This window comes from Schistocerca serialis, chromosome 5 (genome assembly GCF_023864345.2).
Source record: "Schistocerca serialis cubense isolate TAMUIC-IGC-003099 chromosome 5, iqSchSeri2.2, whole genome shotgun sequence".
In the NCBI taxonomy this organism is placed as follows: Eukaryota; Metazoa; Arthropoda; class Insecta; order Orthoptera; family Acrididae; genus Schistocerca; species Schistocerca serialis.
The window spans coordinates 269187666-269201673 of record NC_064642.1 but is presented as its reverse complement, the minus strand read 5'-3'; the positions used below and the strand labels follow the sequence as shown (position 1 = coordinate 269201673).

The window sequence follows — 14008 nt, the reverse complement described above, 5'->3', positions numbered from 1 at the left end:
TCAACCAATCCCATCTTTTACTCAAGTTATGCCACAAATGTCTTTTCTCCACAATTCTGTTCACTACTTCGTCATTAGTTCTGTAACACCTCATTTCAAAGGCTTCTATTCTCTTCTTGTCTGAAGTGTTTATCATCCATATAAGGCTACACTCCATACAAATATCTTCCAGAGACTACATGATGATGGAAGAAAAATAGACGATAACTAATGGGCAAAATGGAGTTTGCAGAACTGGGAGTCAAGACAAGTATGAAAATGAAAACACATTTGTAACCAGAATGGAGGAAGTGTAGAGGAAGTTATGACAAGCAGGAAACAGGAGAATTACTGGGTAAAGAGTGGCTAAAGTGTGGATTATACAATTAAAACATCTCACAAAAAGGCCACTGACATAAAATTTCCATCACTGTTTCAAACTCACCTGTTTAACAAACAGGCCACCCCTACAGTCTTGCGACACTGCTTCTGTAGCAATCCAGATTACAACTGTTTTTGAAGGCAAACACTGCTTGAACAGTTTCATAAGCTTCACCAAATTGTCTTTGTAAGCTTGCACTCCATTTGGTCCCCATCTGTCAGAAGTGGTGATGTAGGAATCAAACTTCAGTTCTAACAAAATACTGTATAGTATTACATTGTATTTTAACGGCCATGCTGTCTACACAAGCAGTTTATGTATAAGACCTTAAACAATTTATATGTATACAGGTGAAAATGATTTCTATGCATACAAATTGTAAATTACAAAAAATAAACTTCGTACATTTAAATATTCTTCTAATGAGTAAAAGCAGTCATGCTGTAAATACAGTTTTAAAGATTTTCCAAAGTTTTGACATATTTTCCTTTAGGACAATTGTTATTAAGTTTAACTTCCATATGGAAAGTAATGTTTTGGTACATTTAAGTTTTTGTTTCATGTGGTACAGTTACCACAGTTATCTACTGTCCTTGCCTATTACATTTATTTTAAAGGCTGTAAAGATTTATGTAATGTATATACGCAGTAAGGGAGGAAAACAAGACATCTTAAACAATGTGTTACACAAGTCTCTAGGCCTGCACCCAAACATTATTCCAATGGCCCCTTTTAGCATTTTGAAGATGAGGACAGCTGCTTTGGCTTCTCCTCCAAAATGTGACATCATATTTAACATGAGAACGAAAATAGGCATTACATTGACTTTTTACTGTTTTTGCATTACAGCAGCAGTTTAGTGAGCAAAGAAGGTAGCAGGTCTTGCTCAATTTTGCATCAAGATATTCTACGTGCTTATTCCATTTTAGATTGCTTTGTAGCCGTAATCCTAAATAATCTTGTTTCTGTACTGTTATCAAATGGTTCATTATTAATAGAAAGAAATGGGATGTACACATCCTTCTCACATTTAAGCTTAGGTAGCTTACGTATGAAAGAAATAGAAGTGGTACCTTCACTGCTCCTCGGGCAACACCATATTTAATTAGTTTATACTCTGTTGAGTCTGTAGAAACAGTTTCAAGGTTGACAGCATGCTTGATGCTCAGTGCCTGCTTACAGTTGCTCAGGAAAGAAAATACAAGGAAATATATAAGTGTCCAACAGAACTCAAATACAAGCATCATATCTTTCAAGTTTTGACAGCAGAATCTTATGACCTATCATGTCAAAAAGTCTTCAATACGTCAATAAATACTCTCGCTGCTTCATCTTTTTTTTTGTCCATCTGGCATAGTAGTAATGTGGTCACAAACAGCAGCCACTGTTGAGCTCTTATTTCTGAATTTTTGTTATTAGGTATAGTTTTGCCTTTTATTTTCAAATGTCAGAAGTTTCTCATGCATAACTCTTTCAAATTTTCTTGAAATGTAAGAGGAAACTGAGATGGGCTCACAGTTATTAACATTCTCTCTCCCACACTTTTAAATATTAGAGCTACTTTTCATGTTTACAATACATCCAGGACTGTACCTGCTTGAAATGAACAGTCACGTAAGTATGTATTTATTTCAACAAGGTTTAGAGCACTCTTATTTAAGATTGTTGTTAGAACCCCACAATACTTGTAGAGTTGGAGTTCTTTAACCATTTTATTGCTTTCCCATGTGATCTTGTGTGCCAACGCTGACATGCATTCACATGTTACATGTGTTTACTTTATATTTCTTTAACTGGGTATCAACAATATTAGAAAAGGAAAGTTGTTGCTCACCACTTAGCGGAGATGCTGAATCGCAATAGGCACGACAAAAGATTCACACAATTATAGATTTTGGCCATTAAGGCCTTTGTCAGCAATAGTCTCTCTCTCTCTCTCTCTCTCTCTCTCTCTCTCTCTCTCTCTCTCTCTCTCTCTCACACACACACACACACACACACACACACACACACACACAACACAACTTGCCCACACATCTGCACTATCAGACAACTGAAAACACACTGTGAGCAGCAGCACCAGTGCATGATGGGAGTGGTGACTGGGAAGGGGTAAGGAGGAGGCTGGGGAGGGGAAGGGGAGGGATAGTATGGTGGGAGTGGCAGACAGTGAAGTGTTGAAGTTTAGACGGAGGGCAGGAGAGAAGGTGTGTGTGTGGGGGTAAGTAGCGGAAAGCAGAGATACAAAAAGAAATTAAAAGACTGGATGTGGTCGGGCTATGACAGCTGTGTAGTGCTGGGCGGGGGCTGGATGAGTGAGAACAGTGACTAATGAAGGTTGAGGCCAGGAGGGTAATGGGAACATAGGATGTACTGAAGGTAAAGTTCCCACCTGCACAATTCAGAAAAGCTGGTGGTGGTGGAAAGGATCCATATTGCACAGGCTGTGACGCAGTCACTGAGATGAGGGATATCATGTTTGGCAGCGTATTCAGCAACAGGGTGGCCCACTTGTTTTTTTGGCCACAGTTTGTCAGTGGCCTTTCATGCCGACAGACAGCTTGTTGGTTGTCATGCCTACATAGCATGCAGCACAGTGGTTGCAGCTTAGCTTGTAAATCACATACTGGTTTCACAGGTAGACCTGCCTTTGATGGGATAGGTGATGTTAGTGACTAGACTGGAGTATATGGTGGTAGGAAGATGTATGGGACAGGCCTTGCATCTAGGTCTATTAAAGGAGTATGAGCCATGAGGTAAGGGATTGGGAGCAGGAGTTGTGTAAGGATGGATGAGTACATTTTGTAGGTTCGGTGGACGGCAGAATACCACTGTAGGAGGGGTGGGAAGGATAGTGAGTAGGATATTTCTCATTTCAGGGCACGACGAGAGGTAATCGAAACCCTGGCGGAGAACGTAATTCAGTTGCTCTAGTCCCGGATGGTACTGAGTTATGAGGGAAATGCTCCTCTGTGGCCGGACTGCGGGACTTTGGGAGGTGGTGGGAGACTGGAAAGATAATGCACAGGAGATTTGTTTTTGTACAAGGTTGGGATGATAATTACGGTCAGTGAAGGCCCTCAGTATATTTTGAGAGGTACTGCTCGTCACTGCAGACACGACAACCATGGATGGCTACGCTGTATGGAAGAGACTTCTTGGTATAGAATGGGTAGCAGCTGTCGAAGTGGAGGTATTGTTAGTGGTTAGTACGTTTGATATGGACGGAGGTACTGATGTAGCCATCTCTGAGGTGGAGGTCAACATAGCCATCTCTGAGGTGGAGGTCAACATAGCCATCTCTGAGGTGGAGGTAAACATCTAGGAAGGTGGCTTGTTGGGTTGAGTAGGACCAGGTGAAGCAAATGGGGGAGAAGTCGTTGAGGTTCTGGTGGAATGTGAACAGGGATGCCCTCACCTTCAGTCCAGACAGCAAAGATGTCATCAATGAATCTGAACCAGATGAGGGGTTTTTAGGAAGGATTCCTCAAGATTGCCCATGAATAGGTTGGCTTAGCATGATGCCATGCGGGTGCCCATAGCCGTACTGCGGATTTGTTTGTAGGTAATGCGTTCAAAGGAGAAGTAATTGTGGGTGAGGATATTGTTGGTCATGGAGACTAGGAAGGAGGTTGTTGGTTTGGAATCCATAGGTTGTCTGGAAAGGTAGTGTTCGATAGCAGTAAGGCCATGGGCATTAGGAATGTTAGTGTACAGGGAGGTGGCATCAACAGTGATGAGCAGGGCATCATGTGGTAAAGGGACAGGAACTGTGGAGAGTCGCTGGAGGAAATGGTTGGTATCTTTTATATATGTGGAAAGGTTCCGGGTAATAGGTTGATGGTGTTGGTCTACGAAAGCAGAGATTCTCTCAGTGGGGGCACAGTAACCTGCCACAATGGGGCGTCCTGCGTGGTTGTGTTTATGGACTTTATGAAGTATGTAGAAGGTGGGAGTGTGGAGAGTGGTAGGGGTAAGTAGAGAGATGGCCTATCGCGACTCAGCATCTCCATTATATGGTGAGTAGCAACCTTCCTTCTCTAATATTCACACATGCCATCCTGGATTTACCATTGTGATTTAACTGGGTTTTCTTATTTATGACTGATTTTGTCGTAATATCCGCAAAAACCTATCAAAAGTTGTTAAATGTACTGGTTACTTCTATGTGGTTTGTTACCTTTTTTATTTTTGTGTAATAGTGCTCAATTTTTACATTATGTCACTAGTTTCTTTTTTTAACAACTCTCCACATAGCCTTCACTTTATTTGCTGAATTATACATATATTTATCATTTACATTAGTTTTGCAGATATTATGACTTTTCGTAATGTCTCAGAATATTTTTATAATATATGTGTATTTCAGGTGAAGAATAATTATTAAAGTTGTAGTTATTAAAGTTGTAGTTATGCAAGTTCTTCTGGCATAAAACCCTCATTCCCTGTGATCCAACTGTTTGTTCTAGAACTGGCCCTTGTTATTGAAGTGTACTCAGTTCTCTCGCAGATCACTCATCCTGCATTGATACACCTTTTAAGTTCCAACTACACAGTGTGAGAGGACTTGCTGCCCTCCACTTATTTACTCTCAATTACAAAATCTCAACATTTGATATAAAAGTACATTTCTCTTCATGAAACTTTGTAAGACACACAAGGTACATGAGAGCTATGGCCCTTGGCTGGCCGAGAAATGTGTGTGTTCACCACAGAGTCTCAGAGCTACCTGAGGCTCTGGACAAATGGATCAGATGCACCAGGTAGGTGCACCCAATGCAGTTATAGCATTTGCCAACAGGGAGCGGGTTAGACTTGGCAGGAGGACTTGTCCAATTTGCAAGATGCCACTTTTTTCTGAGTCAGCAACCTTCTGATTGGTTTGATGTAGCCCACTGTAAATTCCTCTCCTGTGCCAATCTCTTCATTTCACACTTGAAACCTGTGTCCTCAATTATCTGTCACTTGTATTTCAGTCTCTATTTTGCTCTACAGTTTTCTTTGTCTACAGCTCCCTCTACCACCATGGAAGTTACTTCTTTATGTCTTATCACATGTCCTATCATCCTGTCCCTTCTTCATGTTGGTATTTCCAATATCTTCTTTTCTTTGTCAATTCTGTGGAGAACCACCTCATTCCTTGCCTTATCAGTCCACCTAATTTTCAACATATCAAATGCTTTGATTCTTTGGTGTTTCATTAGGAGTGCAAAATTGAGCGAAAGAACTCAACACACAGTTCTCTATGGAAATGCAGCCTGAAAGTAATAGGTTAATATTTCAATGAAGGTGTTAAAATTTTAAAGTAATTCATTAACTTTATAAACATGTCTCCATATTTCTTTGTTTGTTAAGCTGTTATGGTAGTATGTATTATACTGACTACAGCATCGAAATGTGGTGGTTGCTGATATTTTGTTCTCAATACTGCTTTTTACTTCAAGCTAAGTTTTCAACACTAAATGGTCACTAAACTGTGCACTGAAAATTTTTAATGATGTGATCTGTAAATTCTTCTTTACTAGAAACTGATCTAAATATTTTTCACAAGTGTGTTACTTCTGGAAAAGCATTTACTTTAGACTTTATATTGTAGGATGTAGCAAGGTTCGACTTTTTGTAAGATAATCAATATTGAAGTCTCCACAAATGATCAAACAACAAGCCAGTTCATTTACTTTGTTTAGTGATGGTTCCAATTTAAAGTTCAACATTTCCAGATACTCAAGGCTAAACTGCAGCAATAGCCAAGTTGAATTTTTTTTTGTCTCAGTTCTTTAAGAATATTCATTTGAATTAATTCAGGTGGGTTAGTAAAATCTGTATTTTCCATTATGTAAATTGCTACCCCATTCTGCTTGCTATTATTTCTGCAATAGTAGGAAGAAAAATTAGTTTACTGTCAAGCCGGTGCTCAGAAATGCATATTTCTGATATATCCTTCAACTCTTATGTTTGCAGAACATTATAAATTTAGACAGTCTTATTGCACGTGGATTGCCTATTATGGAGATAAATCGTTAGATCGGGTACACTCACGGATTGATAGCTATGTGTCATATTTTCAGCATTGCATACCTTTAGTTTAAATTCACATCAATGGCAGAGCTGTAGTTTTTTCTTCTCTCTTGTCCATTTTACTTTCCTCATTTTAGCACTGACAAGCATCTACAGACCTTTTCAAAAGCTAACACCCAATTTTATGTTTGACTATCTGTGCATTCTTCATGTATTTAGCAACATTCCTACTGTTATTCAAACCACTGCTTACATGAAACTGGTGGTGGCAGTTACATGTCGTGGATAGTACATTACAGTTATTTACAAATTTGCAACATATCTACAATGTGTTTACACAATATATAGAAGATTTCTATGCATCATTTGGATTTTGGCACCCAAAATTCAGCAGTCAGCTGAAGCTAGGTCACTCAGTAGCTTACAGCTGTGAGCAGAGCAAGATTTCTTCTGCATCTTGAAGTTCTACACATTCAAATGTCGCATTACTTGTAATGGAACTTGTGTATCACTTGAATTTATATTCCTTCTCAAACTGTGGTGCTGATTTTATCTAAAATATTGAGGCACTATGCTACTAGATGATGGATTTTGTTGACAAACTGGTTGTAGGCATTCTGTTGTGATGCAGCCAGTCTCACTGTCAGCAGTGTCAACCTGCCTTTGTGTGTGGGTGTGTCAAACTGGTGCTGCATATTGTGCTGTGAAGAAATGTCGAGCAAGAGCAGACATACGTTCGGCAATTGGCTGTGTGAGTACACCATGATCTCAGGGGAAGAGATACAGGGAGGTGAAGACTAGGACAAGGGAGCAGGTTGCATGTGTCTATCAATATGTATATCTTTCCACTCTTCTTTCCATGTATTACAAACCTTCCCTTTAAGTTAAACCCTGCAGTCAGATGAATTGAAATTGGTGATAAGTAAGTACCTACTGTGCCATTGCATCTTATGTAAGGAGGTCCACACACACAATTTATTGGAGGTTTTGGTGTGATGGAATCCAGAGGAAGTTCATCATTGTTCCAAACTATTGCACGTCAGCCAACATCTGGATTATATTCAGAGGATGAAAACGTTTTCTCTCAGTATTGCTGATGTACTAAGACCCAATCGTACACTTAATGAGTCTGACACGATCGTGATCTAGTGCAATCCAAGTGGTTTGAGAACTGGAGGCCCTAAGATATGGTCACTCCATTTACTGAGGTTGTGAATATATAAGTAGTGCTGGGAGATCAGGCGAAAAGAAGAGTAATGACATTTAGTTGTTCTACTTTTACATCTTCATCTACATGACTACTCTGCCAGAGGGCTCACAGAACCACTTTTAGACTTTTTTCCCCGTTCCACTTCAAGTAGAATGAGAGAATGATAAACTCTTTCAGTGTGAGCTCTGAGTTCTCTTATTTCATTACAATGGTCATTTCTGCCTATATTTTTGTATTCAGAGGAAAGTTGATTATTGAAATTTTGTGAAATGATCTTGCCCCAACGAAGCAAGTCTTTGTTTTATTGAATGGCACCCCAACTCAAATATAATATCAATGACACTCTTCCTTCTCTCAGCCCCCCTCCCCTCCCCCATGTCACAATAATAAAAAAATGAGCTGCACTTTTAATTTTTTTATGTCCTCTGTCAATTATATCTAGTAAGGATCCCATACTACACGACAGTATTCCAGAAGAGGGCAGACAAGCATAGTGTAGGCAATCTCTTTAGTAGATTTGTTGCAACTTCTGAATTTTCTGCTTCTTTTCCACATTTTCTAGGTGATGTTTCCAATAAGCTGTTCATGACTGTAATCCCTAGGCAAGTAGTATGATTTATTGTATAACAAGAATTTAATGTTTGTTTTGCTCTTACTGCTTAAGGCCAACTGATGCTTTTTGCACAATATAGATATCTTACCTACATCATTTTGCACTTCATTTTATTTTTCTGATAACTTTACTAGACAGTGAATGAAGCATCATCTGCAATCAATACACAAGGGGAGACCCAAAAGTAACAGGAATTGGGCTGTGGTGGGGAGGAAGAGTGGGGGGTACCCATTGTTTGACCAAGTGTCCATTATAGTCACGCCCCCTGATTCAGTGTGCGAAGTTGTGTCACAGTGAGTGCATCGGTTCGCCCATTGGAGTTGTTTTTGTAAAACAACTTTTTCCGTTTCGGCAAAAATGTGATGACAGATTGTCGAGAGCAACGTGCGACTGTGAAATTTTGTTTCCTTTTGGGGAAATCAGCCGTGGAAACTATAGTAATGCTTAAGACTGCTTATGGGGATGCTGCCCTAAGCAAAACCAGAGTCTGTAAGTGGTTTTCACGTTTTAAAAACAGAAAAATGTCAATTAAAGACCAACCCTGTTCAGAGCGCCCCCCACCATCAAGAAGTGACGAAAACGTCAACAAAATCAATGCCCTCGTTCGTGAAGACCATTGCCGAACCATTGATCAGTTCTGTGATATGTCTGGAATAGTTCAATTCAGAGGATTTTCTGAGAAGGGTTGCAGCCAAATTTGTCCCTCGAATTCTAACAGATGAGCAAAGGGAGTGTCTACTTGAGGTAGGTTTTGAGCTCCAAAAATCAGCTCAAAGAGGACCCTGAAATTTTTTTTTCCAAGGTGCCTACTGGTGAGAAATCATGGTGCTATGGATACGACCCCAAAACAAAGCAGCAATCAAGCCAGTGGAAGACAAGTGGCTCTCCTCGTCCCAAAATAAAGCTTGCCAAGTCAAACATCAAGACAATGCTCGTTTGTTTCTTTGACTGCAGGCGTGTTGTGCACGTGGAGTTTGTTCCCCTGGGTAAACATGTCAACCAGGAGTTCCACTTGGAGGTTTTGAAAAGATTGAGGGAGAGGATCTGAACAAAAAGAGCAGATCTGTGGCACACAGGCAACTGGTTCTTCCGCCATGACAATGCACCGGCCCACACCGCACTCGTTTCTTTCCAGACACAAAAGGAAAGTGTTTTGCCACTGTAGAGGACGTACAACAAAAATTGCTGGAAGACATACAGAACATCCCAATAAGAGAATTTAAAAACTGTTTTGAACAATGGAAGGATCGTTTGAAGAAGTGCGTTATGGTCAATGGAGAATACTTTGAAGGTGATCAAAATTTGGAGTAAAAATATTAAAAAACAAACACATTACAATGAATTTCCCATTTTTTTAGTTTTCTTCATTTACACCAAGAAACTTGACGTCTTTACTGTGGAAGACAATGGCAGTCTTCAAACGGTAGAAAACAGAAACAGGCAAAATGTATGTCCTTTCACCAAAATATGCACAAACAGTGCTGTATCTTTCCACCTAGCACTGAAGCATTGTATGTCCCGATAGTACATTTGTCGTCATGTTTGTGTAAATCTGAACTTGTTTGGACGCCTTCCACAAACATGTTAGGCTGTGATGGTTATATTAGGTTTTGATTCAGTGAATGTCATATGTTGCCATGTTAATTACTAATGCTAGCTATAGGCCATTTTACATTGCCGCCTTACTGTGCATTGGTAATGCACCAGTTTTTAACAGTTGCCATGTTTTTCAGTACTTGTCATTTTGTTGCAGTCTGCACACATGTATCTTCTCTCTACCAATTCAAATGTCATACCAATTTTATTTTAACTACATTGTACAGTGTTAACATGTAAAATTTGTTGAATCAAGTTTGTGGATGAAATGCTTTGAGATATTCAAGGTCAAGTGTCGAGGGTCAATGATCAAGATCCTTAATTGTGCACACTGTTTAAATGTGGTTACGTTGCACATCATTTAAACGCTTGTTCCCAGACGTTTCCAAAATCAAGTGTTTCACAATTTCATCTCACTACTTGGAGAGATGTTGCAGCCATTTTTGTCTGGAACGTTTGCCGAATTTCCTGCACATTTTCAGAACCGTATAGAAAGCAAAGTGAAGGAATTCTGCTATCTTGGCAGCAAAATAACTCACAAAGGATGAAGTAAAGAGAATATAAGCAGCAGACTAGTACAGGCGGAGAGAGCATTTGTCAGTACAAGAAGACTATTAGCATCAAACATTGGACTTAATTTGAGGAACACATTTCTGAGTATGTACGTCTGGAGCACAGCATTTTATGGAAGCGAATCAAGGACTGTAAGACAATCATAAAAGAGAATCAAAGGAGTTTAAATGTGGTATTACAGAAGGGCACTAAAAATTAAGTGGACTGATAAAGCAAGAAATGAAGCCCACAAGAATCAGTGGGGAAAAGAATATGTGAGAAACACTAACCAGGAAGAGGAATAGGATTATAAGATGTGTTAAGACATCAGTGAATAACCTCCGTAGCACTAGAGGGAGCTGTAGAGAACAAAAGCTGTAGTGGGTTGTACAGGCTGGAATACACCAACAAATAATTGAAGTGTTCCGTGGAAGTGTTGTGGAAACTGCTTTCTTCAATTAGTCCACGCACTAGTCAAATGCCATACATCTAAGGAGGTGGGAAGAAAAATTCATTATTTATCCTTTCACTCAAATCCAACAATCTTCCCAGCAACTTTTGTCACAATTACATTTTCCTTGCGCAACGGTGTGGAGAAGAGGAGGCAAGTTTGATAAAGTGATAAGAATGGCTTAATGACCTGACCCCATGGGGGTCGTTCAAAACTTCACACTCACATAATGAAAATGGGGATCAGAAGAAGATGAAAATAGTCGAATTTGTTCACCATGAAGGTACTGTTGGGGATGACATAAAGTTTAGCAATACAAGACTTCCCTCTATCATCAATGAATGAATAGCTGTCATTTTAGTAGGCAAACTCACACTGTAGTATACGAGAAAATTGTCTGCAGTACATCATTTATTATGGTTGATCTCCATGGGCAGAAAGGGACAGTCGTAAATATGTCCACTACCACTTGTTAGATTTCTACATGCTGCTAGGAGCTGGAGTGGTGATAATAATATACACAGTATCATTAATTGCTGATATACTGCAGTTTTATGGACAAATAGGGTAGTACCACTAGTCACATAAATCTCATCTTACCGAATCAATTTATGTCTGGAGAAATGAACCTGGTGTTAGGCTTGAATGTAGAATATGCCATAACCACACTCAACTAATGGAGGCATGTACTGCATGGAGTAGGCTTTCTCTTTAGATCTCATGAAACATGTTTCATCACAGGATTTTAAGCAGGCTTGAAGATATGAACAGTTCCATCTCTAACTAATGGCATGGCATTTGAATCCTCAACCTCATATATAAAGGCTCTGTTGTTAGTCACATCTTGACTGTTATTCCGAGCCACAGTGCTTCCCATAGTACGATCTGAACTTGGCCAATGAGTTGTGGCAGGTTGTAGGACTGGCAAATCTATGTTGTGAACAATTAGTGAGTCCGCAACTCGTGGTCTTGCGGTAGCGTTCTCGTTTCCCATGCATGGGGTCCCGGGTTCGATTTCCAGCAGGGTCAGGGATTATCTCTGCCTCGAGAAGACTGGGTGTTGTGTGTCTTTCATCATCATTGACTCGCAAGTCGCCAAAGTGGTGTCAGCTAAAAAGGACTTGTAATTTCGGCGACCGAACACCCCGCAAGGGGTCTCCCAGTCACCAATGCCATAGGATCATTTCGTTTCAGTGATACTGAAAACCGCGACAGTCAATATAAGAGTTGACAACAGCTCTGGTAGCTCTTTAGTTGTTCTGGAGGTATGTTACACTGTGTTGGTCACCTCTCCACCAGCTGACTCTTAATAATGGATCGTGGTGTTCCCAAAGGTATGCCTCCACCATTTCTTGCAGAGAAATTAAGTGAAGACTGAAGTGGCTGCACTGTCGGCAACTGTTGTAGATATCATATGTCTGGTGTGACAATTAGAACTTGGCTACTAGTTGAGGGAGTCTGAGTGTGTAAGTAATGTTGACCACTTCAACTGCCTTGTTATATGACAAGAATCTGACAATGCAAGAATTTCTTGTAATGAAATTTTCTGACTAACACTCAGTTCCTGGGCCATTCTTTTTTCCATGATATTCTAATCATGATTTATCTATGACAAATTATCAACTTTCCAGTTTATGTGAGTTGCCACAATTAGAAAATCTGGCTTGGCTCTTGAACTGTTTGCTGATACGTCCAACATGGAAGCAATTTAAGTAAAGTTTTATGATGACATTATATACCATGAACAAAAAATAACATCGATAGATCTTTAGAATTTAAGGTCAGCAAGCATTTGTTAAGTTCAATAATGCAGATTTGGTTATTTTCCACCAATTTCTTGGTGAATCATTTAACTCTACCGGGGCAGCCTTTTTCAGATTAGATTTAATTTTGACAATGGGTACCTTTTTATTGACATTTTTGATGCCTTCTTGATCACAAACCATATACACAAACTATATTTTTAATGTCACGTTTTCATTGGCCAAAATGTTGGTAAGTGCAACTGATTTCACTTCTATTTTAATCATGCCAGCTTAAAAAAATATACACGTCTGTGTATGGTGACCAAGTTGTGAAGTAGTTTCATAATGACCAGTGTGAAACTGTGTGAAGTTTTTGTTATTTTCTCCCAACACAATCTTAAATGACCCCGTGTCCAAGACACTGTAAAGGTTCTTCTGAACAGCAAACTCCTATTTGTCAACCACCTTACGGGTTTCATCTAATTATTGAGGGATGAAATACAGCTTAATATTTTCACCCTCCCCATATATATCATCAAACATGTAGGTTGGCAACAGGGCAGAAACACTAATTTAATGATGTAGAATCACTAATACTTCTATATGAGAAATGAAATACTTTAGATCACACAGTTTTTGTGACTCAAAATGAGTTGGCAATGCCTGTGAACACTGCACACTCCATAGTTTCTTGAATTAACCCAAATAAATCATGGCAATTAGAGCAGCGAATTTTTGTAGATACTTACGAAACCAAATATGTAGATAAAGCAATGGGTATCACTGTGACAATAATAGCCTTCATTAACTCTAAATAAAATATAAAAGTTACAGTATTTCACGAGCTTCAAATACTGCTGGTGTCTCCAAGAATATGATGTGCCACGAGATCGTGACATATTATCAAGCTACTGAAATTAGTTTTCTTAATTTCGTTAGATTCGCTGAATGCAGTTCCTTGGTCGTATGTCTAATGGCACATGAGCCATCCATTTGGCGGACAGAGACTCCAGGGAAAAAGATGTAGCAGTGCATTACATTCTATTCTTTGCAAGAAATAGTATAAGACTTCAGACTGAACTTCATTTAGTAATTTTGTATGTTATTATGCTGTATCATCAAGTTAGTCGGTGCACCATTTTTACAGGTGCAATGTGGCCAAGAATTACTATTAAACTTTGAGACAATATTTACCACCAAGAAGTAGAAACTGCAAGGTCAAAAGTTTACAATAAGGCATCAATGTTATTCATTGGAGTTATCTCTCCTTTGATGTCCATGGTACTACAGAACCCAAAATATTTTGAAAATGAGCCTAATATTTCCCATTTTATCTACTTATGTACATGCTACCCAGCACTGCACAACTAAAATACACTTTATAAACACAATAATTACCACTAACATGCATACTTATACAGCACATAAAATGACTTCGAAACTATAGATCACTTTATTTCCT

At 39.2% G+C, this 14008-nt stretch overlaps 1 protein-coding gene across 2 annotated transcripts in view; it reads right to left on the bottom strand.

Moving 5' to 3' along the window:
• The window catches only part of LOC126481594 (PC-esterase domain-containing protein 1A-like), a 260962-nt gene that overhangs the window by 86417 nt on the left and 160537 nt on the right, over positions 1–14008 (bottom strand). For both annotated transcript variants that reach the window (XM_050105457.1, XM_050105456.1), the window contains exon 6: positions 425–575. In XM_050105457.1, coding sequence (XP_049961414.1) covers positions 425–575 — 151 coding nt within the window. The remainder of the gene's footprint in view (positions 1–424; positions 576–14008) is intronic.